We start from the raw sequence: 25,899 nt of genomic DNA, 5'->3' as shown, positions 1-25,899 counted from the left end.
TTCTGCACTTGTTAGAACTAACCCCCTAGATTTTCCAAGAATGTTTCCTGCTTTGGTGAACAGTCCTAATTCAATGAATGTTCTGTATGGGAGTAGGATTTTGCTGTATAGAAATCAGCTACACTCCGCTGGGATTTCAAGGGGCCAGTTCTACATGAATAAAAAGCTTTGACAAAAGGGAGCAGGGAATGAAGTTGGGTCTGGGAAAAAAAAAAAAACGAAACACCAAACCAAACTACCCAAATGACAACAAATACATGCACTAAATATGACACCAGAAACCAAACAGCTTTCCATGCAGCTCTCTGCTTGCTTCCATTTTCCTGAGTTTAGGGGCTTTCAAGTCATATATGCCAAAAGGTCTAGGCTCTGATCTTGCAGACATCTTATTGGTTTTAGTTCAAAGTATTCCAACACCCAAATCAATCACTGCTCTTTAAATCCTGTAGCTCAGTGAGCAAAGTGATTGCAGGCACAAGTTCCTTCTGAAAAATCCAAACCAGAGTTTCTGGTGAGTAGGCTACAAACTAGTGTTTCCTGTTGATTTCAGAAGAAACTATGCTTCTTCTATGAGAGATGAGAATACAATCCCCTTGAAGCATTCACAGTTGTTTATTCATCTCTAACTCAGAGGGTACAATTCAGTCTTATTTGTGTGATGATAGGGTTCCCTCAAACTGCATGACCATGAATTCATGCTCTGGGGAATAAAGAGCAGTCTTCTCCTGTAACTGGGGGCTCCTTGCCTACATGTCTACCACTCCAAAAGGCAGTCATATAGATATATAGTGCATTTCTTTCCTCCTTAATAATAATAATGGATATGTGTATTTATTTATATTACTTTCTCTTTTTTTTCACATGTAGTTGAAATGTTTAGGTAGCAAGAGAGATGTTATGAAGAAAGCCCTAGTTCAGAACAAGTATAATTATGCTAGACAGACTGCAAAGTTGAAATGACTGCAATGGTCACAACAAGAAAGGTCATCAATTTCTGATGAATTCACTGTAATATATAGTAAGTTCTCATCTGAGAGTGCTTTTGTTTTGTTCTGGGGTGGGTTTTTTTGGTTTCATTTATTTATAGCTGAAATAAGCAAAGATGTCTTTGATTTACAGGAGACCATGTTAGACATGCTCAGATTGAATGTCCAGTTTATTAAAAGACAGTATTTGGCATCATTTATTGGGAAAAATAATGCACATGGAATGATATTGTATAGTGTCTTTCAATAACAACTAGAAGACAAACTCTAAGCCTGTTGTACTCCTCCTCCTCCTTTCCCAGTAACATATAATAACTTTTGAGTTACTATCACTGATAATATAATTCAAATGACTCCCATTGAATAAACTACAAATCTTTTCTGCTAATACTCATTCACATGATTACCATAGAGTTTTAAATGTTGATGTTATTTTTTGCTGATTTTTAAAGAAATGTTATGCATTTTACACAATGTCATACCCATTTGCCTGCTGAACTAGTTCACTTAGTCTTATAACCCCTATCTTGTCAGGATTCCTGCTAATTTCAATGTATTTTCTATTTTGATTTTTATCTGCTATGTGTTTGGTTTTGGGTTTTTTTTTCACATTCTAGTAACCTCAATGTAATTTTCCTAACTTTTTATGTTAGTATACTGTGGCTCACGAGTGATAATGATCTCACGAGGTTTAATTGCGATTTGTAGGACCCCATGAAAACACCCAGCTTTGCGGGTGGCCAGTTCTTGGAGCGTTTAGTTGAATGATACTGCCCTCTACAGGTGCCGTGAGTACTGACTGGAAATTCAATTTACTTTCTAAAATACCAATTCAACCTTTTTTGTTGGAGTTTAACCTTGTTTGGTGTCCCTTCCCCCTACCTCCCTTCCCCTCCCCCCCCCCCCCCCCAATGTCATCAATTGTTTCTGACTTTACTCTTGGATTTTCAACACTCTTAATAAGAGGCAATGCAAATTATGTGCCTGAATTCTTTAGGTTTTCTACAATACATTTTTAAATGCAAAGGAATTGCTTTGTATTTGTCAGGGGTTTATCTCTGTGAGGTTCAGTTTTGCCTTCTGAACTTATTCTTGGAATCAAAGATCACAAATACTCTTGCTGACTTTAAGATGACCGAGTCAGAAAACAGCACAAAATATTAGCAGGTACAGGACCTTGCTCTAAGTATTTTGGAAATATGCAAATCTGGCACAAAAAGTCTGCATCTCACTGAAATCTGAAGGTGGCATACAGAATAAGAATGAAAATGAATGCTTTTGTGAGTCAAGATGAATCAGAATCAAACTGAAGCATCTTCTTCCTTGCTCAATACATCTCAGAAAATACAAAGCAAACACAAGGAGGAAATGTGCTGCTGTAAGTTAAAAACCAGAATCTCAGAGGTATGTTTCCTCTAGCAGAGGAACAGTTTCCTCCGGTGCGTTTCCATAAGGGCAGCACTTGTCTTTGTACAGAGAACTCATGTCCCTCTTTAAGCTTTGAAATTAAAATCAAGCAATTAACATTGAAACAAATTCTGGTTTTAGACTGTGCATCACCCAGTGTCTGCTGACAGTATGCATCTGTCCGGAAGCAGAGCATGAATCTTCTCATTGAAGCATATTTCAGGTGCAGTTTTAAGTAGCCAGAAATAGCATTCACAAGATAGCCAGCTCAGCATGCACCCCATTCCCCAACTCTTTCTTTATCATACCCACTGGCACTGTTATGTTCTCCTCTTATTATATGAAGATAAACCTTCTCATTCTCTGGCACAAAAGTATCCCCTCACAGCTTTCCATGGCATTCATTAGACTTATGGATATCCATAACTAACCTGCCTCAGAGATGTTGAATATTGATGAGTGATCGCTAGTAACAGATGAGGCTGATGACTGTGATGATCCAGGAGTTAATTCTGAGTTACCTGCTTCAACTGCCCCTTCAGTGTCTCTCTCATTAAGGTCAGGAAAACTGAAATCTGTTGAAGTTTCATTATCATTAACGCTATCTGAGGTACCTTGCCCAGAACCACTTTCTTCATCACTTGTGAAAACAGCCCAAGACTTAGACTCTGATGTGTTCTGCAATGGGATACTAGCAGTCTGCACGTGGTTCTCCAAAACTGTTGGGTCGTTGTGCTTCTTAGGTATCACACTCACAGTTGAAGTCAGTATGGATGTATAATTATGTCTGTCCGTGGTATGGTTTGACTGACTGTCTGATGTAGCAGGAGCATTTTTCTCTTCTTCTTCAGGTTTCTCAGAATGTGAGCTTATAATTAGGTTACTCTGATCCTTGTAATTGTTTCCCTTTGCATTTTGTTCCTGTTCTACCATATCCTCAGCTTCCCTATGGGAAGTACATGAGATACAGTTACTTACAGGGAAGCCATCATCATATTCATCGTAGTCATCCTCAACTACAGAAGGCCACAAATCGGTACTGGATATGATACTGGGAGACAACCCAGAGGATTCTCTAGAAGGAACCAGCAACTTACTCAGAGTTACAGGGATCTCACTTTGGGGAGGAACAGCCATCACAGAAATATGTGTATTTGGTAAAGGAAGAGTGTGATGAACGGACATGTCAGAATCCAAAACAACTGGAGGCATATGAACAGGATCAAAACCAAGTGTAGAACTTGAAGAAACACTGGCAGCCTCACTTCTTTCAAAACCACTTGAAGAGATATGGCTCTCTGCAGGAGTAGCTACAGGTGGCACTGTATCACCTGTTAGGAAGGGAGTTGTTGCAGCATTCACTGCTTGGGGGGGAAAGGCATTTGTATTTTCTAAACTGGTCAGCTGGAATGAAACATCACTACCGTACAATGAAGGCATAACCTGCTGGACATCTTCACCGTTAAACAAACTGGATGAAACATATTCCTCACTTGCATAAGAAACAGATACACCTTGAAGTGATGCTGTGGGCTTACTAAGAGTGTTTGACAACAAATCAGTAACAGAAGGTGCAGATGTAGAACGCAGCATTTTTTCAGTTGTAGCAGAACCTGGTGCCAGTTGGTGCAATATTTGGTCAAATGTAGAACTATCTTTATCAACCCTGGAGCTTTCAGCCAATATTGGATCACTAGGCACAACTGCAGCCGTGTTAAGCAGAGTGCCATCGCCAGAAGATTGGAAGGAGGATTGCAGTAACACTTCGTTATTTAATGCAGCTGAGGTTTCATAAAAGTGCAGCTGAGTCGAGGATAACATTTTACTATAAGCAGGGGCAGAGAGAGCTTGATCTGAGCTTGCACTAAGCATAGATTTAAGCAAAGTGTCATCAAAGGCTGGAGTTGTAACATGCAAAGGCTGAACGGAAAGGTGGTTTTCTGTAAGTTTACCAATATCATGATCAAATATCTTAGTAGTGGGAAAAGCAAGAGAGACTGGAAGGATTCCCTTTGTGCTAGAAACAGGAAGTGGGCTTTCTTGCAGAGATGTATTCTGCTTAATTACATCATTATTAGAAACAGATGTAGAAAGTTCAGGTATCGCTTTACTTTCAGCATTGGAAGCCATTCCACTTAAAGAAGAGGAAATATGCAGTTCTCGCTCATCTCCATATATAACATCACCTTTTGGAAGCATCTTATTAACATCACTAAACCCAGATGATTCATACATTATCTCATCTACAGAATCAGAGGAAGAAATGTTATGTACTGTCAAAGTATCTGTATCAGGCAAAAGGGACTCACTACCAGAGTATGCTTCAGACCAATCCACATCGCTAGATAGAGAGCGCGTAGGCTGCAGCAAAGTATCAGCTTGTGGCATTACAGAAGAAGGTTTATGCATCAGTATATTGTTACGGCTGCTAAATAAAGGATCTTGACGATATATGTCAACAGAATCATGCACAAATTCTGTGGAGTCATAGGAAACAGTAAAGCTTTGGAGGGAGCCCACATTACTAGACAAAGCATAAGGAAGTTCAGACATTGTAGACAGTACATGCATATTTAAATCACTGCTGGATGGTTCAACTTGAGAAAACATGTGAGTTCTATTATGACCAAATATCAGTGTCTCTGAAGCAGCATGAGTAGTCTGATGTGACGCCACATCAGCATATTGAGCAATGCTTGGCTGTATTAATGTATCACCCTCTGCCAATGTCAAAGAAGCATGCAGGGACACCTTATCACTTGCAACAGCCGGAGTAGCACTGTGTGGAAACATTTGAGAAACTGTATACAAACGGTGAAACATTTTACTACTGGAGGAAGCAGAGGAAAATGTAAGCAAAGGTACATCATCATAGGAAGACAGGGTGGGTTCAAATGACACAGCAACACTGGGAAATACAGGTGTAGCATGCAAGGTCACATCACTATCTGATGTAGCAGGGGTAGTGTCGAGCATCTGAGAGTCAAACAGTAAAGGGGTGACTAGAGGAAACACTTCACTACTGTAGGAAGGTTGAAGAGGTATCTCACCATTATAGATTGGCTGAGTTGTCTGAGAGAGTACCTCACTGGCAGCAGAAGCAGAACCATATTCTCCAGAGCTTGAAGAGACAGAGTGAGGTGATAATTCAGCAGAGGAGAAAGCAAAGGTAGAGTAATGCGGCAATTCTAAATCCACATCTGAAGTGTCTTGAGAAACCACAGGGCTGCTGGAATAGGGCACTGTAGCTGGCTTTAATCCTTCTACATAAGCATCAGTGTAACTGGCCTGAGACAGCTGACTGTTATCCAACGTACCAACAGATTGAGTTGTCAGGTCTGTAGAATTATGAAACCATACACTCCCATCGGTGGAAGAAGTATGCTCTGGAGGCTCATCAGAGCTTGTGGGTGTTACACCTCCTAAAACATACTTAACGGAGCCTTGAGGAAGAATATCTTGCATGCCTATATCTGGGCTTCCTGAAGGAAGAGCATCTTCTGGAGATGTCTCCTCTGTAACCAACTGTGCTGAAGAAGTGGTAAAAACAGAACTCCAAAAGTCATCAGATTCCCGATGAGGTTTTAAAGGAGACAAGAAATCTTCATCACTATGGCCAGTAGTGGTTATTCTTGTTGGTTCAGTGCCTGAAGCAAGGTATATGTATTCTTCTTCAATGCCTTTGGTGGAGTCAGTGAGTTTAGGAGGAATTCCAGTTATTGTTTGGGATTCCAGAAAAGGCTCTTCCTCTTCCTCAGGTATTTCACTAACAGGTGGTGAAGTAGGGTAATAAACTGCTTTGAAAACATCATCCTTACCATGCAAGCTTTCTTCTCTTGTTAAATAGCTATTTGTTTTAGCTTCATTTGGCTTTGTCCCCATTTTTTCTGGACTGTAGCTGGATGTAGTCACCTGAAAATCTTTCTTCATTTGGTTTATTGTACTGTCAGTGCTAGGACTCACTGCAGTTTCTCCCTTCACCTCCATTTCCTTTTCATCAACTTCATCCTTTGAAAAAAATATCATAGCCAGAGACAATTAAAATGTTTACACACACTGTAGACAAATGAAAACCAAAAACTTCAATAATATTTTTTTTTTTCTGGCTCCACAAAAACAAGAGAGGCAAAACAAGGTAACATTAGAGAAGTTTGTTGGTCTTGAAGCTGAATACTGAACTACAAGAACAGGTGTCCTTTTCTCTCTTGAAAATATTGCTTATTTGCAATATGAACAAAAAAACCCACCAACCCTGTGTCACAACAACTTCTTAAACAAATGTTACTTTTAGTCTGGTTGAAAGGCAGAAACCTTTCACAGTATTCATTTACCTTACAAAAAAATGCTCTACTTCTTTCCTGGTAAAATGCAATTGTATATGCAGCACACATCAGTGAAAAATAGTTGTGCTGTTAGAATGACTTAGAGCTTTGCACTGATATTCTGAGGTTGATTAAATTGTCATAGCAACAAATCTGTAAAATGCATTTATGACCTGTCCTTAAACCTGCTGAATCCTCAGAGTTTGCACAAGATGACAATTTCGGGATGGTCAGCATGACTGTAACAGTTTTGCTAGTATCGTGAGTGATATCACTCAGTCGCTGTTACGACCCTTTGTTTGCTGAACATGAACAGTGTGACTTTCAAGGAGAGATCAAAAAATAAATAATTAAATATTTTAAAGGAGATACTTAAATATAATCAGGATTTAGGTAGTCTTTGAGGATCTAAATTCAAATTTTTCGTCTCCTCTCCAGCTTCCCTGCCCCAAATAAAAAAACGTAATGTGGAAGCACCCAACTTTTTCTTTGTAACTTTTTGTAACCTAGACACGGCAGCACCCACATTTCTGTGATGTGTCCCTATCTAGAACTGCACCAGAATAAAAACTGTCCAGCACAACTCTGCAAGCTAGGCTGAGGGCCACCTGCAGTTTCTGAAGGGACTTGATTTGATAGGGAGAGTCAACAGCAGGACACAAAATACAGCTGCAATTCCATTTTCTTTTGAAGATCTGGATTTGTGGTGTGGTGGCAATACCCACTTGTTTTTATTCAAAAGCATAATGCTGAGAGAAAACACCCAGGAGACTGGGACACTGTTATCAGCCTAAGAAATCCTCTCTCTCAACAGCCTTTGATAGAAAGATAAAGTGCTCCTGAATAAACTATTAGTTGGGGCACTCAGCTAATAGTTGTTGGCTTTTATCTAGTCTCATCAGAACATGGGCTTTAACCACTAGGAATGAGCTGTGCTTCACACCGAATCCCCTTTGTTTTTTTGTAACAGGAATGTCTGGTGCACTCACACAAGGTAAGGTAACTCAGACATGACTCTTGGGTTTGGATTTCATTCCAAATGCTAAATAACTAAAATCTAGGGACAGCAGCACATAGACTGTGTGTCCTCAGGCCTGGCCTGGCCAGACCCTTGTCTCTGAAAATCTACCTTAGGCAGGGCAATGCCTGTACTTTTAAGCTTCCTTGTACTTTTAAACTTTCTTGGTTCAAGAATCAATTTACATCCACTGGTAGTCAATTACTGTCCTGACAGGTGCAATATAGTAATCTAGATATACACACACAGAACAGCAGAGAAATAATTGCATCGTTGGTTATTCATTGTTCAGAAATACAAGACGAGGTAAATAGCCAGATAAGTAAGAACAGGCAGTCTCTAGTTAAGTAACGAGGACTTGCCACTCAGTGAACATTGTGGCCCTAGGCTGAAACCTAAAAAATAAAAATTCTGAGGTATTACTTGATACAAAAGTACCTATCACTGAAGGACCTGTCTATGTTGTCAAATTGTTGTTAGAGACTGCAGAAAACTTCATCGTGCAGAGCTTATAATAAAATCATCCAAAATTACATAAAACAGATTTATACTGTAAACTCCAGCTTGAGTTCAAGAAACTCTGTGAACATAATATAATTGTGGAATAATGGCTAAATTCAACCAATAGCACACTGATAGCAGGCACATATGAATCCCATCAATAAGAACAGCTGCCTTCCTCCCTTAGTTTAGTTTACTATATGCTAAGACCACCATAAGAAAGCCCAAGTTAGATTTCTCTTTAAATTAACTAAAAAAAATCTAACACTGGGTGTTAACTAAAAAATTGAATACAGGCTTGATTCTGCTAAATGAACAGTTTTGTCAGACATCATTTAGATGTGACAGTAACTTGATGGCCCATTTTCAATAACACTCCAGCATATCCTGTCACATGCCTCACTTCTCCATGTAGGACTAAATAGTGAGGTATGTCTATGATTACCTAGGGAGAAACAGAGGTGAAAGAGAAGGCTGTATATACATATATATGCATGTATATATAAATGCAGACAATATATTCACTTGGAGACAATATGTTGTTAATGTTCACAGAATGTCAAATCTAGCTGAAACACTCTCTTAAAAAGAAATGAATGCTATACCTCATATTCTTCAGTTTCATTCAGTTCAGGAATGAGGTCAGCTTCTATAAAACAAAAATACATACCACATCATCCAACATTTTAAATTCACAGAATTATTAATTCTGCAAGGACTCAACTGATTGGTTAATAAGTAAACTGAGACCCACTCTGAGATGTCTTACAGAACTGTGCTTGCAGAAATGGCCAATCACCTGGGTCGAGGACTAGCTCATCTAGACAGTGCATATTGTGCCCCCCCCCCCGCTATTTGCCTGGCTCTTGTTTGATACTGCAGCACATGTTGGGTCTCCACTGAGAAACTACATCCTGGTCAAGAGATAAACAGGTTTATGAGAGCTTTTGCTATAAGAACACACAGTTTAGAGCAGAAATACAAATGAGAGGAAAAAAGGTAAGTCTGATTCTCAAATCTGAGAGCTCTGAAGATACTATTGCAAAATTATCTGTTCTGTAATTTTCATGCAGTAAATTCCCCATTTGTGCACCCAGGCCCGGAACTAGGTTCTAGCACAACAATCATGCACACAGTAGGCTGCCTGCCCCCATCAGGACAGACCAAGGAGACCCATTCATATTACAGTCCAGTGCTCATGGCCTTTTTCAAACTACTACTCCATTTGATTTAATGTAAGGACTCAGTTGTGTCCCTAAAAAACAGCTACTGGACACCCCACAAAGAGCTACTCTGAAGGATTTTGAGGCCTCCCAGCTTTTCAAAAATAGCAGATGTAGGATCAAGAAATCAATCTCCTATAGCCCAGGTGAAAATCGTTCTCTCAAAGTTCAGCAGTAGTCTCTCACTTTCTTTGTCTCTATCTTTTTGGCCAAATCCAATATTGTACTTCTGATGGTGGCCAGCAAGAAAGGATCTAAAGCAGGTTACATGAAACCTGGAAACTTTTGGTAGGAACAGGCATAGGTCTCCAGTGATGAAACCTAATAGCCCTTCTATAGCATTAACTCATCTTACTGCTCCTTAGGTTTACAGGAAGGTCCACTCCCCTTCTGAATCTTTCTGAAGTTTTCTTCTAAGCAATATTCCAGAACTCTGTCTGTCTATCAGAGCTAGCACAAGTTCAGAGGACTGGTCTCTTAGCCTGGATTCTAGCAATAGCATCACACAATTTCAGGTCTGCGTTTCCTCCACAACTCCCATATGAAGTTTCCTCAATTCACTATGAATGATAGTATAAAAATGACATCTTTATACTTGCCATCTCTGCAAAGTCTGATGAGGATCTATGACTTCATTTGTATTCTCTTTGATCTGTCTATATCTATCTTTCCAAATGAATTGAGATGTATTATATGTAATGTACGTTAGATGAAGTTTACCAAACCAACAAGCTGAGACAGTTTTATCTGTAGATTATAGCATGCAAACAATGTCTGCACATATTTTCTTTTGTACAAAACATATATAAATTACCAAGTACTTAATTAAACTTCCATTAACAAGACAGAGAAAAATTATCTTACCTCTGACTCCTGGAAGCCTAGGAGGCTCTGGGGCAGGGTGGGGAAGGGAGTGGAGGGGAGGAAGGGGTGGAGGAGAGAATGATATTCCCTGGCTTCTCAATGATATAAATCAAATATTGTACATATTAGTTTGAAGGTCTTCCCACAGCAGACCCATGCCACCTATTTTGTACTTAACAGAGTTCTCAGAAAAATGTTTTTAACACAGAGACTTTCTATCTTTTCTTTCTGAGTTGAGCTTTACTCAGACTCAGAAAATGTGCTGACTGTACTAGAAATGTATAGCAGGATATGAGCTCTCAAACTCCACCATCTAGTTTTTTGCTGTTGTCTCCATGGAGAGGTGTTAGCATAAGTATATATAAAGCCTATATAAACAACACTAAATCTTCAGGCATTTTACAAAGCCTATTTAAATTTAGTTGGTCACAGAACATCTATTTGTCAGAAGCATTACAGACACATACTTATAGAATTCTTGTTAATCCTTTTGCTGAGTTTTTTGATTTGACAGAAGATTACAAAAACCTGCTAACAGCCCCCAAACCAAAGGAGATGAACCACACCCTACAAAAAAAACAACCCAATGATGTAGGTTGATGAACAAGCTTGTTTATTTTTTTTTTTGTCTGGAACCACATATTGACTTTCTATAGTTTACATTTTAAGATAAAGTAATTGATCCATTAGTTAGAAAGTTTTGTAGTGGTCATTTCCAAGTCCATTTTAATGACAGGTGAAGACAGGCTAGAACAAAACCTATTTCCCTACATTTATGTTGAATGCAAATCTTTCCCCAGAAAAATCTCTCAAAATAATCCAATTTGCAATTGTGAAATAATGTGCACAACATAAACTGCTTTTATTTCTGTAGTGTCTGAAGCAATAAATGGGAAGGCAAGAACAAAATGAAAGGTTGCTGCTTCTGATTAAATTAGTTAACGGATTTCTACATTTATCAGTACAAAACCAGAAAAAAAACCATCCTGCAAATGAAACATTTAGGATATGCTGGGTGGTTTTTTTAGGACAAAACCTGTGAAGACAAGTTACAAAGAAATTGCATGGTTAGACTCTCACAAAGCATTGCTGACAGCATGAGTTGTTGTGCAGGAGACAGCACTTGAGCGCCCTATCCCAGCATGGCTTTTTTTGGATAAACACCAACTGGAGTCTACACAAAGGAAGATGTGAGGAGAGAGAGATCCTTTTGTTTAATTTCCTCTGACAGTAACTACAGAAGAAACTATTTCAGAACTTTCAGAGCTATACAAATGTTATCTAGAGTCAAAGCACACCTTTATTTAGCTAATCAAAATCCAGCTCTAACAGCAAATGGAAAATGGTATATAAACCGGACTTCTCTCAATGCTGACTAAAACTTTATGGACATGATTCCCATCATTTTCAATGGAGGTTGTGTAGCTACATCAAGTAGGGAATCTGGTGACTAACTGGAAACAATATTAATATGCACACATGCTATATCATAAGATTAACGGCTGCCCTTGTGGACAATTTAAGAACAACCTAAAAAGCAGAGTTCTCAACTATGATCACTTGGCCAATGCAGTATGAGAGCTTCTGAAACTTTCACAAACTGAGGCAGACAGCACGCCCCAAAAGGAGATCCTCTTACTAAGCACTGCTGAGAATGACAGGGTTTAAACCTGTTCTGTGGATCACCTGGAGCCTGCACAGACCTCACTAACCATGTGTGGGAGACAGACAGACAGGCAGGGGAAAAGTCATGAGAAACATTCTGTCCTGCAAGCATCTCAAAAGCAAAAGGCTAAAACAACGGTCTTGAGTTTTATGAACGCTGTATTTGTGTTGCATAGTGCACTGAAACTTTCCTCATTAAAAGTGGCTACTTCAAAGGCAGGATTCTTCCTGGAAAAGGGCCCATCTAATGCTTCTGCATGATTCATGCCTCACTTTAGCTCTTAACATGAAGATTGATTGATCTGGAGGTGACTGTAGTGAATTTCATCTTAATTAAACTGGCTTATTCAGAGTAATTCTTGAAAATGAGTTTTAGCTTATGCTATGTGTGAGTCAATTTTATTTCATGTCTTCATGGTGAAGATAACTTTTCTTTCAAAAATTCACAAGCGGGAGCTCCAAGAAATCCCCTTTTGCCTCAAGATCTATAAAGTAGATCACAAAACCAATTTGGTGTTATAGTTGCAGTCAGCAAGTTGCTCTGAACAAACATACTTCTCATTAGATGTTGACATTCTCTTATCTGTTGTTTAACATTTACAACGCTAAAATATTATATACAAAAATGTTTGAAATATTTGCAACTGTTAATTCAGATGTAAGTAATTAGTAAATGTAAGTATGCTAATAAACACTAATATTAGAAATTAATGGAAGTTGTCTTCATATTTTAAAATCATATCCAGAGTTGAGACAGCATCTATAGAACTTAATAGAGAACCCTCATACACCCATAGTCCCATAGGAATCATACTAATTACAGGGGAGGGATTTTTTTCCCTGCATTTTCCTCCTCTGACACTTTCAGATGTACTGCTATAGAAGTGTCAAAATAAAAGAACACAAAATACCTTCAATAACTTTGTGTCCATTTCATGTAGGGAGCAGCCCAAATGGAATGTGCTGCCCAGGGAGGTGGTAGAGTCACCGTCCCTGCAGGTGTTCAAGAGGAGACTGGACGTGGCACTTGGTGCCATGGTTTAGTAGTCATGAGGTGTTGGGTGACAGGTTGGACTTGATGATCTTTGAGGCCTTTTCCAACCATATTGATTCTATGATTCTAAACAGTTTTTCTGAAGCATGCAAACTGTTGGATTTGAGATTTTATTTTGGTTTATTTTTCAATTTCAAATGTAATTGAAACACTTCATCTGACCTGAAATAATCTTCCTCAATTTTGAAGCTTTAGGAAAAATAAAGGAAAAGCATGTCATGGTTTCAGTTGAATCTGCTGCTGATATTCAATACCATGCTACTGTCATGCCAGATGCAACATGAAAGTGCTGGCTGGAACAATGTATCAATGGGCTTGAAGTACAGATTGTAACACGAGAGGCTTCCTGTTCCAGTTGCTGCTTTTGGATTCTGGGTGTGGGATGGTGGATGAGGGGAGGCCTGTGGATGTGGTCTACCTGGACTTCAGCAAGGCCTTTGACACTGTCCCGCACAGCAAAATCCTGGCCCAGCTGTCAGCCCATGGCCTGGATGGGAGCACACTGCATTGGGTTAGTAACTGGCTGGAGGGCCGAGCCCAGAGAGTGGTGGTGAATGGTGCCACATCCAGCTGGCAGCCAGTCACTAGTGTTGTCCCCCAAAGATCAGTGCTGGGCCCCATGCTCTTTAATATCTTTATTGATGATCTGGATGAGGGCATTGAGTCCATCATCAGTAAATTTGCAGATGACACCAAGCTGGGGGCAGGAGTTGATCTGCTGGAGGGTAGAGAGGCTTTCTATAGAATAGAATAGAATAGAATAGAATAGAACAGACTAGGTTGGAAGAGACCTTCAAAATTATCGCATCCAACCTATTATCAAACCCACCTAATCAACTAAACCAAGCAACTAAGCACCCCATCAAGTCTCCTCCTGAAAATGTCCAACGACGGTGACTCCACCACCTCCCCAGGCAGCCCATTCTGATGGGCAATCACTCTCTCTGTGTAGAATTTCTTCCTAACCTCCAGCCTAAACCTCCCCTGGTGCAGCTTGAGACTGTGTCCTCTTGTTCTGGTGCTGGTTGCCTGGGAGAAAAGACCAGCCCCCGCCTGTCTACAACCTCCCTTAAGGTAGTTGTAGAGAGCAATAAGGTCACCCCTGAGTCTCCTGATCTCCAGGCTAAGCAACCCCTCAGTCTCTCCTCATAGGGCTTGTGTTCCAAACCCTTCCCCAACTTTTTTGCCCTTCTCTGGACACACTCCAGCAAGTCAACATCCTTCCTAAACTGAGGAGCCCAGAACTGGACACAGTACTCCCTGTTCCTGCTGGCCACACTGTTCCTGATGCAGGCCAGGATGTCATTGGCCCTCTTGGCTGCCTGGGCATACTGATGACTCATGTTCATCCTACCATCAACCAGTACCCCCAGGTCCCTCTCTTTGCTCCAGCCAGCACTTTCATTTTGAAGCTGGCACAACAGTGGCATGGTATTGATTATTAGCAGCAGATTCAATACAACCCATGGCAGAACCCTAGGGAAACCTGAAACTATTACAGATTTTCAGCATTGCCTGAAATTTGACAAAAAACTCCAGGTGTTCACACAGTTCAGGTATGCAGATTATTTAACCCTACTCTTTACAATGCTTTATGTAAAACCAAGAAAACAGGATAAGAATATACATATATATAAATTTGCTTTAATGCCATATTAAGGAGATGTACTTCAATGTTCAAATTGCAGAAAATAGAAAAATACCATTTTTACTGCTATACTTCACATATATCCTTGCACTGCACTTTATCATTTCGTAAGCAAAAAGAAATGAGTGGTGTGTCTGAGTGAAATGAGTTTCCCAGAGTGTATTTTCAAAGCTCTTCCTTCTACTGAAAAAAATGCAAAGACACTGCTTTGCATAACACCAGTAGAAATACAACAGGGATGCTGAGATGAGTGGCTGGCCAGCTGCAGACTGCCAAGATCCCACCACATCTTTCTCTTGCTGAATTTGTTCCCCAGTCGTGCACTGCACAGTGCTGCTTGCAGTGCTGGCTTCACCGCTACCCAGCCCCAGTGCTCCTGCCTCCCTTTTGGTCTCTGCACTCACCCTATCCTTCCAAAGGGGGTCATGGCACACAGCAGGGTGGTTGTATGCAGTTCATCCTTACAGCAGGGATACAACAGGGTAATTTATGCTATGGATATTACCTACACCAGATTTTGTTTTGCAGCATCTGTTTTTAGAGGTTCTAAAGGGCAGCACTGCACTGACTTTATTTAACTATAGCTTATTAATGGTAAAACTATGCTGCTTATTTGTTTTTCTATGTAGAAATAGGTGTAGGGGTATGGAGATCAGCTCTCATTGAGAAAATTCTTCAAATACAAACCCACCAAATTCTGGAAAGGAAGTGGAGGAATATAGTATCTAAGAGATAGATAAAGGAGCAACAGAAAAGAGAAACACCAGGAAGTGTCAGAACCTTGACGTGGACTTCTTAGAAAACTGAAGAGAAATAGGAAAATCCTGGTAGATATTAGCATAAGACTCCAAAATTGGGCTTTTTTTTTTGGTAATACTTTGTGTTTGAAAGACAAGTTAAATGTTAGATGAAAATTTATATGTGCTATACCTGAACCTTTGTCCCCCTCCTTCAAGTAAACCCACACTATTATAAGCCTATTGCCATTTTTACTTCGTAACTCATTTGGCAGAGAATCACACCTTTCTCACTGCAACAGAATGTAGCTCCCCTGAAATGAAAAGCTGATCTGTTTTCCCAAGTACATCACAGCATTGCTAAGGACTTAATGAAGTGTAAAAGTCAACCTACAGAATCCATAAATAAACAATAAGAATCCAGGCTATTAGATAAAAAAAAAATGGTTTCTTTCCTGATCAGCCTTTGATATTTTTTCCTGAGATTAATTGCAGGGCTCTTAATTACAAATACAGCTCTCACTCACTCTGAGTAAAAACTGGGTCTGATGCTAACACTTCCACAGAATGTCAGAAATTATTAAGGACAAGATCAAGCTTCATGCTATGCTTTTAAATTATTTCATATTTACCAGCATCTGGTAGAAGTAAATCTGGCTGTGAAATCAGTAAGATTTGTTTGTTAGGCATCTCAATCTTTTTTTTTTTTGCAAGCATTAAGAAGGAAGGGAATTCCATCACAGTAAGTCCTTTGAAATCAAAACTCCAAGAAGCCACAAGAAAGCAAATTTCAAAATCAACTGGCACTGATTTATAAGTTGTTTATTTGGCTTGTATTATTGTTTCCTTAACACTTCTGTTGTATGGATTGATTTTGGGAGGACGCTTGGATAGAGGAAATAATACCAAACATGGGTTTATTTCCCTGCATCACATTGCTAAAAGATACACTTGTGAGATAGGTAGGTGTTTTCCAGAACATTCTTGGAGTTAAATAAAATTAACATGCAGTCTTTTGCAGGTCATGTTTATGAGAAATGGGAAATGACATCATGTAAAATATCAGTAGCAAAGGACATGCTGAAGGTTAACTGCAGTGATTTTGAAATTTCATTCTAGCATGTTTTCAGTCATGCATTTTAACTGGTTTGCAAACAAACTATTCCTTCAAATACACATTTTCAGTTAAAAGTGATGACTGAGCTCAAAAGCCCACTTACCTGGGTCCTCTAAAGGCATATCGACAATGACTTGGTCACTGTATTTTCCATATAGACCATTCGAGCAAACAGCAACTATCTGAAGAACATAACTCGTGTTGGGCAACAGGTTATTTAGAATAGCCCCCTAAAAGAGAAAAAAAAATTAGACAAAAATTAACCATTTACTTGCAAATAATTGGAAATGATTGCACATAACTGCACTGTTAATTTTTTTTCAGAACACATTTTTCACATGAACTGTAAAACTCCTTTCAGAATCCAACGGCATGAGATTTAACGTATCCAAGTGCTGGGTTCTGCATATTGGCCACAACAACCCCATGCAGTGCTACAGGCTGGGGTCAAAGTGGCTGGAGAGCGGCCAGGCAGAGAGGGACCTGGGGGTGCTGGTTGATGGTAGGATGAACATGAGCCTGCAGTGTGCCCAGGCAGCCAAGAGGGCCAACTGCATCCTGGCCTGCATCAGGAACTGTATGGCCAGCAGGAACAGGGAGGTCATTCTGCCCCTGTACACTGCACTGGTTAGGCCACACCTTGAGTACTGTGTCCAGCTCTGGGCCCCTCAGTTTAGGAAGGATGTTGACTTGCTGGAATATGTCCAGAGAAGGGCAACAAAGTTGGTGAGGGGTTTGGAACACAAGCCCTGTGAGGAGAGGCTGAGGGAGCTGGGGTTGCTTAGCCTGGAGAAGAGGAGACTGAGGGCTGACCTTATTGCTCTCTACAACTACCTGAAGGGAGGTTGTAGACAGGCAGATGTTGGTCTTTTCTCCCAGGCAACCAGCACCAGAACAAGAGGACACAGTCTCAAGCTGCACCAGGGGAGGTTTAGGCTGGATGTTAGGAGGAAGTTTTACACAGAGAGAGTGATTGCCCACTGGAATGGGCTGCCTGGGGAGGTGGTGGAGTCACCATCATTGGAGGTGTTCAGGAGGAGACTTGATAGGGTGCTTGGTTGCATGGTTTAGTTGATTAGGTGGTGTTGGATGATAGGTTGGACACAATGATCTTGAAGTTCTCTTCCAACCTGGTTAATTTTATTTTATTCTATTCTATTCTATTCTATTCTATTCTATTCTATTCTATTCTATTCTATTCTGTTCTGTTCTGTTCTGTTCTGTTCTGTTCTGTTCTTTCTTCTAGAACTTTTATCTATGCTTGTCATATTTTGTTGTTGCAAACATTTTTTTTTCAGTCAGCTTTAATAAATATCTTAAGAATTTTCACACAGAGGATACCAAACTATATAATTATTTTATGCTGAACTTTAGTTTAGGTAACATCATCTCTAAGTTATGTATTTTTAAACAAGGTCAGAGGAACAGATCACATTAGCAAAATACTGTGATGCTTTAATTAGTAAATTAATATTTATAACAGTATGATTCTACTGAGTCTTATTAGTTGTTTGTGTAGGTCATTTCTTGCACATCAGAGAGCAGTGAAGTGCAGTTCACTATTAATTGACTCAGGGTTTCATAGCTACAGAGCTGACAAGGCCATAAACTTGGGGATAGTACAGGCAAAACAGAAAAGCAATTTGCAACCCCCTTCTCTCTTCTGGATAAGAGAGCTTCTTTGTAGCTTTGCAGCTAAAAAATGAAGTAAAACTTTTGTGAGCTGCAGCCAAAGAAGTAATTTTTTTATTGAATCAGCTCCCAGCTACTGTTTAATCCCTTAAGATAATTAACAGTGACTGTTTTCTATCACCCCTCTGTATGATACTTGAAGAGTTTACAGTTACCAAGTCCTGATACCCATCTGTCAGAAACTCATGCTTAGTTTGGTCTTCTCCATCCAACTGTTGATAAAACACAGCGAATCTTTCAATTGTGGTGTCGTACACAACCCGAGGCCTTTCCCATGTAACGAGAAGACTGGTATAATTCTTTGGATCAGATTGGACATTTTCAGGTTCTGAGCTGCAAACTGGAATAAAGAGGAAAAGGATATGCTTTTTATTAAAAAATACAAATGATCACTAAGATCTTGAGCCATCTCCTGAGAAAAATAATGCAAGTGTTTCATATGCCCGTTTCCAGCTCCCCACTTTTCCCACTTACCTGAGATGTGATGCATTATGAACAGAATCAGTACTTTAACACCAGACTTTCAAAAGCAGGATTTACTTGAGGACTGAGTCCATCTGTCCATGTCCCTCCCTTTCTATACCATATTTTGTGAAAAATTAATATCAATTTCTCATGAAACAAAATACAAAACACAAAAGATAAAGATTCATATCTATGTCCTGGCGATGAAAACCCCACTATTGCTCTGTCTTTATGGGTCTATCAGAGTAGGATTATAAGAGCTGCACACTGTCTCACCAACTATAATAGACTATAATCTATAGTAGATTCTTTTTAAAGGTAAACCTATCACACTTGCATGTCCTCTCAAGGATGCTTGAACCTTTTTGTAGTACATGAAGAAGAGAAAAAAGGCAAAAGAAAAAGGCAAAAGAGGGGAAGATAAGAAACTATTAGGTTAGCAGGCAGCAATTTCATGTCATATTTTAAGGCATCACTTAGTCTTTTGCTGGAAAAGTCTGATCAGAGTGCTGCAGTCCTGGGTCTGGCTCATGCACACTTTCTTTGAGAGCCTGGAACATGCACTCCAGAGGACTTGTCAAAATCACTGATAAGAGTACATGAGTCTTTCAAGAGTGTAATGAAATCTTATGCATGAAAATGATTAGAGTTTTTATTACAAAACTTCTAGCTTGACTTTTGCACAAGGGATAATAATTCCCTGTTAGGAATAAATGGGGAAACAGATTTCTAAACATCTCGGAATCTATTTAAAACAAATTTTAGGTATCTAGCAAAAGCAAGCAGAACAAACTATCCAGCAAGTTAAGAAAACAAGTGTAGATGCTCTGGAGTTCTCGCAAAGGAGCAAACACCACGATAAGGACGATGCCTTTTATGGACAATACTGGATTTTGAAAGAGTCTTCCCATTGGCTTTGCAATTTGCTACTTGGACACAGGAGGGCGCTCAAGCCCCTCAAGAAAAATATTTTGCAAACTTTTTCTTCCCTTCTGCAGGCAGTTTTGAGCAGCTCTGGTAAGAACTAGTCAATGGAAAATAAGTAGTGATTTCCTCTTATTGGTGTGTATGAGTGAGGTAATGGTACGGGCAGTATTGCTCTGTAATTTAGTTGAACTGTAGAACTGTAGCTTGGCAGACTATCAATCTACTGTGCTATGTATCTGACATGCCATTGTATTTATTATATTGACATAATTTAACTGACATAAAGTCTAAATTCAAAATAAACAAACCAACAAACAAAAACCTCAAACTTGTAATTCCACCTCATTTCCACCAGATGGCAAAAGGAAATCGTTAGGCCAGTGAAGGTGATTCCTTTCTCACTTCTGAGTATTGAGGCAGGTGATTCAATTGTTATTATTTTATTTTTTTTTAAAATGTAAATTAATCAAACTGCTTTTCAGCTATTTGTTTTCAAAAGTATTTAAAATAGCTCTCTAACTGCTTTTTTTCCACAGTATAAGTACCAAGTTTCTCTCTGTTACAAACCCTTCTCTGACTACAGTCAGTCTAACTGAGCAGCATTATAAAATTCTCCAAGGTACAGGATTGGTGCATGCACTTTCACCCTGCTTTTATTCCCAGATGGTTCTTCCAACTAATTTCCACTCCCCACCCCCCCCTCCCCCCCTAAGGAAAATATTATCTTCCCTTTTGTTCTCCTCTTTTTGATGACCAATCATGATCACCCCTGCAGTGATCTACAATAGTCCTACATAACACTCATCTGCTGCCCGGGGAGGTCACCATCATTGGAAGTGTTCAGGAGGAGACTTGATAGGGTGTTTGGTTGCATGGTTTAGTTGATTAGGTGGTGTTGGATGATAGGTTGGATGCGATGATCTTGAAGGTCTCTTCCAACCTGCTCTATTCTATTCTATTCTATTCTATTCTATTCTATTCTATTCTATTCTATTCTATTTATTCTATTCTATTCTATATTATTTTACTTTGGTTCTTTCTGACATTGTTATCCCTTGCTCCTCTGATGCCTCTTCATCAGTCATCCTGCCTGTGCCCTTTCCTTTACTCTCCTGCCAGTTTTAGTAACGCAGAGGCACTTTGCTTCTGCCTTTTCACATTTTCCCTCCCCAGAGACTGCAAAAAGAAAGAAGATCAAATAACAATTTACCTGATTAAAGACTTCTGCTCTCATACTAACTTTTAGAAAGTCTGGGTAAATAGACTGTAAAAAATGGAGTTCTTGAGTCTGTTACTAGCCTAAAGTCACAAATAGTCAACTGGATAACAAGTCTTGAGCAGCAAAATACTGTCACTGGAAGTCAGAGACCCATTCAAGTCTCTGTTGGACTTTAATTAATATCTCTGCTTTAGCCAGGTGAGTACTTAGATGCTAGTTTTGCATATCAGAACATAATAATGAAGCAATCTTTACTTATTCTTCTGTAGAATAAAGTGCTACCCATGTCACTTTGGAGTTTTTTAATCTAAATTGAGCTCCATCACCTGGAAGCACCAGGATAAATTAGCCAAATCAGTGTCAAAAAATGCCTGGGCTGTATTTTTGACAAAAAAAAAGACCTTTATAACATGCCAAAAATTGGCTTATTCAGATACATATTTATCCAGGATTTGCCTGGATTTAAGCTTCTCTGAGACTGACACAGCTGCAGTAAGTGTAGTTCTGAGATGGCACTTGGATTAATTCAGGAGTTTTTCTATATTTTTTTGCTTTCTTCTACTTTTAGTTGAATCTGGATTTGAGATATTTTGTCTTTTAAACCCAGATTTTCAATTGTGGGAATCGTGAAGTCACTTCATTTACATTAACGTATTCAAGGGAATTTTCAATTCCCTGCCAGTGTTGCAAAAAGTAGTTCTTCAGTATTCCCAGTCTACTCTATTTCTTGAGAGAGATGGAGCAGTAGGAGATGTTCATAGAGAGTGTCTGTCACTAATTTACTGGCCAGCCCAGCTCTAACCTGTGACAGACAGCAGTGATGAGCGGCCAAGAAGGCTGAAAGCATCGTGGCTTGTACTAGAAATAGTGCGGCTGGCAGGAGTAGGGAAGTGATCTTGCCCCTGTACTGGGCACTGGTGAGGCTGCACCTTGAATACTGTGTTCACTTTTCATCCCCTCACTACAAGAAAGACGTTGAGGTGCTGGAGAATGTCTAGAGAAGAGTAACAAAGCTGACAAAGGGTCTGGAGCACAAGTCCTGTGAGGAGAGATTGAGGGAACTGGGCTCATTTAGGTTGGAGAAAAGGAGACTCAGGGAAGAGCTTATCACTTTCTAAAATCACCTCAAAGGAAGTGAGTGTTGGCCTCTTCTGGCAAGTAGCCAGGGATAGGATGTGAGGAAACAGCTTCATGTGGCAGCATGAAAAATTTCATCACCAAAATGCTCATAAAGCATTGGTACAGGCTGCTCAGGCAAGAGGCTGTCACCATCCTTGGAGATATTTAGAAGATGTATAGACATGGTTTAGTGGTGGACTGGGCAGTGTCAGGTTTATGGTTGAATTCAATGATGTTAAAGGTCTTTTCCAACCTGTAATGATAAGCAAGCATGAGGAATTAAGTACCTCCCATGTCCTCAGTAAGGCAGTGCTGCTCATACACCAAGAATGTTGAGGCTGTCACTCTGAAAATTTCTAACAATATATTGCTGAAAGTGCTTCATAATTGAATAGAAAGAATCTATTAGCCCTCTAAGGAAACTTATCTCTGTTTAAGAAAAGCTGTGTATTAGTAACAGGAATAAATCAAGCACTTAATCCCACTGCCTAATGAGAGTCTACACTGAATCCAACAGGAGAAATTTTGGATTCCAGGCTTCACAACACAATGTAATTTTTCAGTTATCTCCTTGAGTAAGACTTAGTCTTGTCATTAGTCTAACACTGCTTAGAGGGATTTTAAAGATTATTTTTTCTCTATTGACTACAAAACTCTGCAATATTAAATATGAAATATATAAGGCTATTTCCTCTTGGTATTCATGTTATGATTTTTATATATCATCATTAAGTTCAGTGATTCCTCGGTGATTTTATTCATGTGCTATTAAAATGAATGTGAAAATACAAATGCTCTAATGTTGCCAATTAAACAAATCCTATAATTGCATTTGTCTGCATATATGTGCATGTGGGTGTACACAAACATGTGTAAATATGTGTACATGCTGTTGTTACATTTACATAGTGCACATAAGGATAAACATGAGCCTGCAGTGTGCCCAGGTGGCCAGGAGGGCCAATGGCATCCCGGCCTGTATCAGGAACAGTATGGCCAGCAGGAGCAGGGAGGTTATTCTGCCCCTGTACACTGCACTGGTTAGGCCACACCTTGAGTACTGTGTCCAGCTCTGGGCCCCTCACTTTAGGAAGGATGTTGACTTGCTGGAAGGTGTTTAGAGAAGGGCAACAAAGTTGGTGAGGGGTTTGGAGCACAAGCCCTATGAGGAGAGGCTGAGGGAGCTGGGGTTTCTTAGCCTGGATAGGAGGAGGCTCAGGGGAGACCTTATTGCTGCCTACAACTACCTGAAGGGAGGTTGTAGCCAGGTGGGGGACTGATTTCTTCTCCCAGGCAACCAGCACCAGAAGAAGAGGACACAGTCTCAAGCTGTGCCAGGGGAGGTTTAGGCTGGATGTTAGGAAGAAGTTCTACACAGAGAGAGTGATTGCCCATTGGAATGGGCTGCTCAGGGAGGTGGTGGAGTCACCATCACTGGAGGTGTTTAGGAGGAGACTTGATAGGGTGCTTGGTTGCATGGTTTAGTTGATTAGATGGTGTTGGATGATAGGTTGGACACGATGATCTTGAAGGTCTCTTCCAACCTGGTCTGGTCTATTCTATTCTATTCTATTCTATTCTATTCTGGAAAACTTTTTTAGTGATCCCTTTCTATCTCTCCTTGTTTGGAAAACCCAGAACTAATCTATGATTTCTTACTCTAAATATCTGATTTGGAATACATACTGTCACAGTAATGTGAGTGAAGGACACACTTGCTTTAACCTCAGTGACTGAAACCTATTTGCTCAGTGTTATAGAAGTGCACATACTGAGAAATTTTGGATGCTCTATACAATGTATTTCATCATTACATGAAACTGAAGTGCATTCTAATTTTAAATGCTAAAATGATTAGTGTAGGAAAAGATTCTAATATCCTTATCTGTATGGATATTAAACTCACAAATAAGGAAGAAAATGCACAGTGTCTGATACAGTGCAGAAATGGGACTGATTGGAAGCAATATCCCAAGGTTTTAATGCACATGCTGCTTTGGGCAGTACATGGAAGGCTCCTTCAGGTATCAGCACATGGTAAAATAGGACGGCACAGGTGGAAGTAGCACCCGTTATTGCAGTGACTAAGCTCCAAGATCAAGACCAAGGTCATGGCTGTGATGCAAGCACCTGGGAAGCAAGTGAATTGCAAGTGGCAGAAGAATCATAGAATCAATAAGGTTGGAAAAGACCTCAAAAATCATCAAGTCCAACCTGTCACCCAACACCTCATGACTACTAGACCCTGGCACCAAGTGCCATGTCCAATCCCCTCTAGAACACCTCCAGGGACGGTGACTCCACCACCTCCCTGGGCAGCACATTCCAATGGCTAACAACTCTCTCTGTGAAGAACTTTCTCCTCACCTAGATCCTAAACTTCCCCTGGCACAGCTTGAGACAGTGTCCTCTTGTTCTGGTGCTGGTTGCTTGGGAGAAGAGACCAACATCTGCCTGTCTACAACCTCCCTTCAGGGAGTTGTAGAGAGCAATGAGGTCTCCCCTGAGCCTCCTCTTCTCTTGGCTAAACAACCCCAACTTATCCAGCCGCTCCTCATAGGGCTTGTCTCCGAGGCCTCTCCCCAGCCTCGTTGCCCTTCTCTGGACACTTTCAAGTGTCTCAATGTCCTTCTTAAATTGAGGAGCCCTCAACTGGACACAGTACTCAAGGTGTGGTCTAACCAGTAGTCTCAGCCTGTCTTCAAAGGTCCTTTGCCTATGACATTTCTTCACTGTAGATTGTTGTCTATTTACAAAGGATTGAGAAGTTTCATTGTCTTCTGACATCTACACATAAAGAGGTGGTCTGTATTACAGAGCTGTCTCTCAGAGACCTTAGTTAAAGAGAGGGATTTGAGGAAGCACAATCATTCTTTAAGTTAGGTCAAATCAAGTATATCTACTGTCTGTCTATTTGGAGACAGAAATTTAGTTAATTGTGATAACTTGCTAAGCAACTCAGTTCCACACTTCTGCAAGCTTCATAATTTCATGTGCTAATTAGCACCTAAACAAAACCCCACTGCCAAAAGAGGTATCTCTTGGCTTAGACCAGTGCAAGAGAAAATATGCATATTCTGGGCACACATCTTGAGGCGTTCATGACAATCTGAGCTGAGAACATGGGTGTCATGGACTGGTTATAGAAATGTAAAACAGTAAAGCTATCCTTTGCAGTGCTGTGGTGAAACAGTGTGATGTACCTGTGCAGGGAGCTCAGCCCTTCAGCAGTTCTGAACAACAAACATCTCCTAGCTTGCACCAAGTTTCATACATGGATCCTTCCAGCAGGAACACAAATGCTCTCCCAACCAAGGTGAATTGAAACCATGCTTCTTTCTGATCTGAAGAACACCTATGTCTAATTTAGCACAGAGCAGTACAACTGAGTTTAAGAATCAAGAGGCATCCTCACCCAAATAGCAACAAAATGCTTCAAAATTAGATGCCTACTATTTATTCCACTGCACTTGTGAGTAAGAAATCATTGACTTCCATACTTAGTGCTAGACTTTGGTCCCCATTACCCAACATCCATTGATCATATTTCACAAACTTCCCTGAGGTTTTAGGTAAAACACAGAACAGACACTGGCTTCTGGAATTCTTTCCATCTATTACTTTCTCAGCAGATGAAGTGAAACGAATTTGGTGACCTCACTTTAGCCTCTGTTGGAAAAGCATCCACATTTCACAACAAAGAGCCAAATGGGTTTGTAAACCAAAATCCTCCTGCAGCCCCTGAAAAGGCAGCTTTGTTTAAGTCTGTAACACATTAAAAGGGCAGCACAAGAAAGCTTGAACTGACGTGATCTTCACTGAATGTTTGGTCAAGACAAGCACTTCATTTTCCACTCCATTTAATCTGACATGTGTTATGATTGCTGTTTTTTTTCTCTGAAGTGATAGATTTATGAGTAACAATACAGCATGCT

The 25,899-nt window shown here is 40.0% G+C and overlaps 1 protein-coding gene across 5 annotated transcripts in view; it reads right to left on the bottom strand.

Annotated features, from left to right (window-relative positions):
* PTPRZ1 (protein tyrosine phosphatase receptor type Z1) overlaps positions 1 to 25,899 on the bottom strand; it is a 156,516-nt gene that overhangs the window by 40,819 nt on the left and 89,798 nt on the right. For 4 of the 5 annotated variants that reach the window (XM_068165185.1, XM_068165199.1, XM_068165193.1 and 1 more), the window contains exons 9-12: positions 18,390 to 18,574; positions 16,646 to 16,772; positions 8,840 to 8,883; positions 2,825 to 6,401 (exon numbers count right to left, since the gene is read on the bottom strand). In XM_068165185.1, the coding sequence (XP_068021286.1) occupies positions 2,825 to 6,401; positions 8,840 to 8,883; positions 16,646 to 16,772; positions 18,390 to 18,574 (3,933 nt within the window). The remainder of the gene's footprint in view (positions 1 to 2,824; positions 6,402 to 8,839; positions 8,884 to 16,645; positions 16,773 to 18,389; positions 18,575 to 25,899) is intronic. The other variant, XM_068165208.1, reaches the window with a different exon arrangement.

The sequence above is a fragment of the Melanerpes formicivorus genome, unplaced genomic scaffold, assembly GCF_026170545.1.
Source record: "Melanerpes formicivorus ecotype bairdi unplaced genomic scaffold, bMelFor1.0.p_v2 SCAF_3, whole genome shotgun sequence".
NCBI classification, from domain to species: Eukaryota; Metazoa; Chordata; class Aves; order Piciformes; family Picidae; genus Melanerpes; species Melanerpes formicivorus.
Note: the sequence above shows the minus strand (reverse complement) of the source record. Positions and strands in the feature narration are given on the sequence as shown.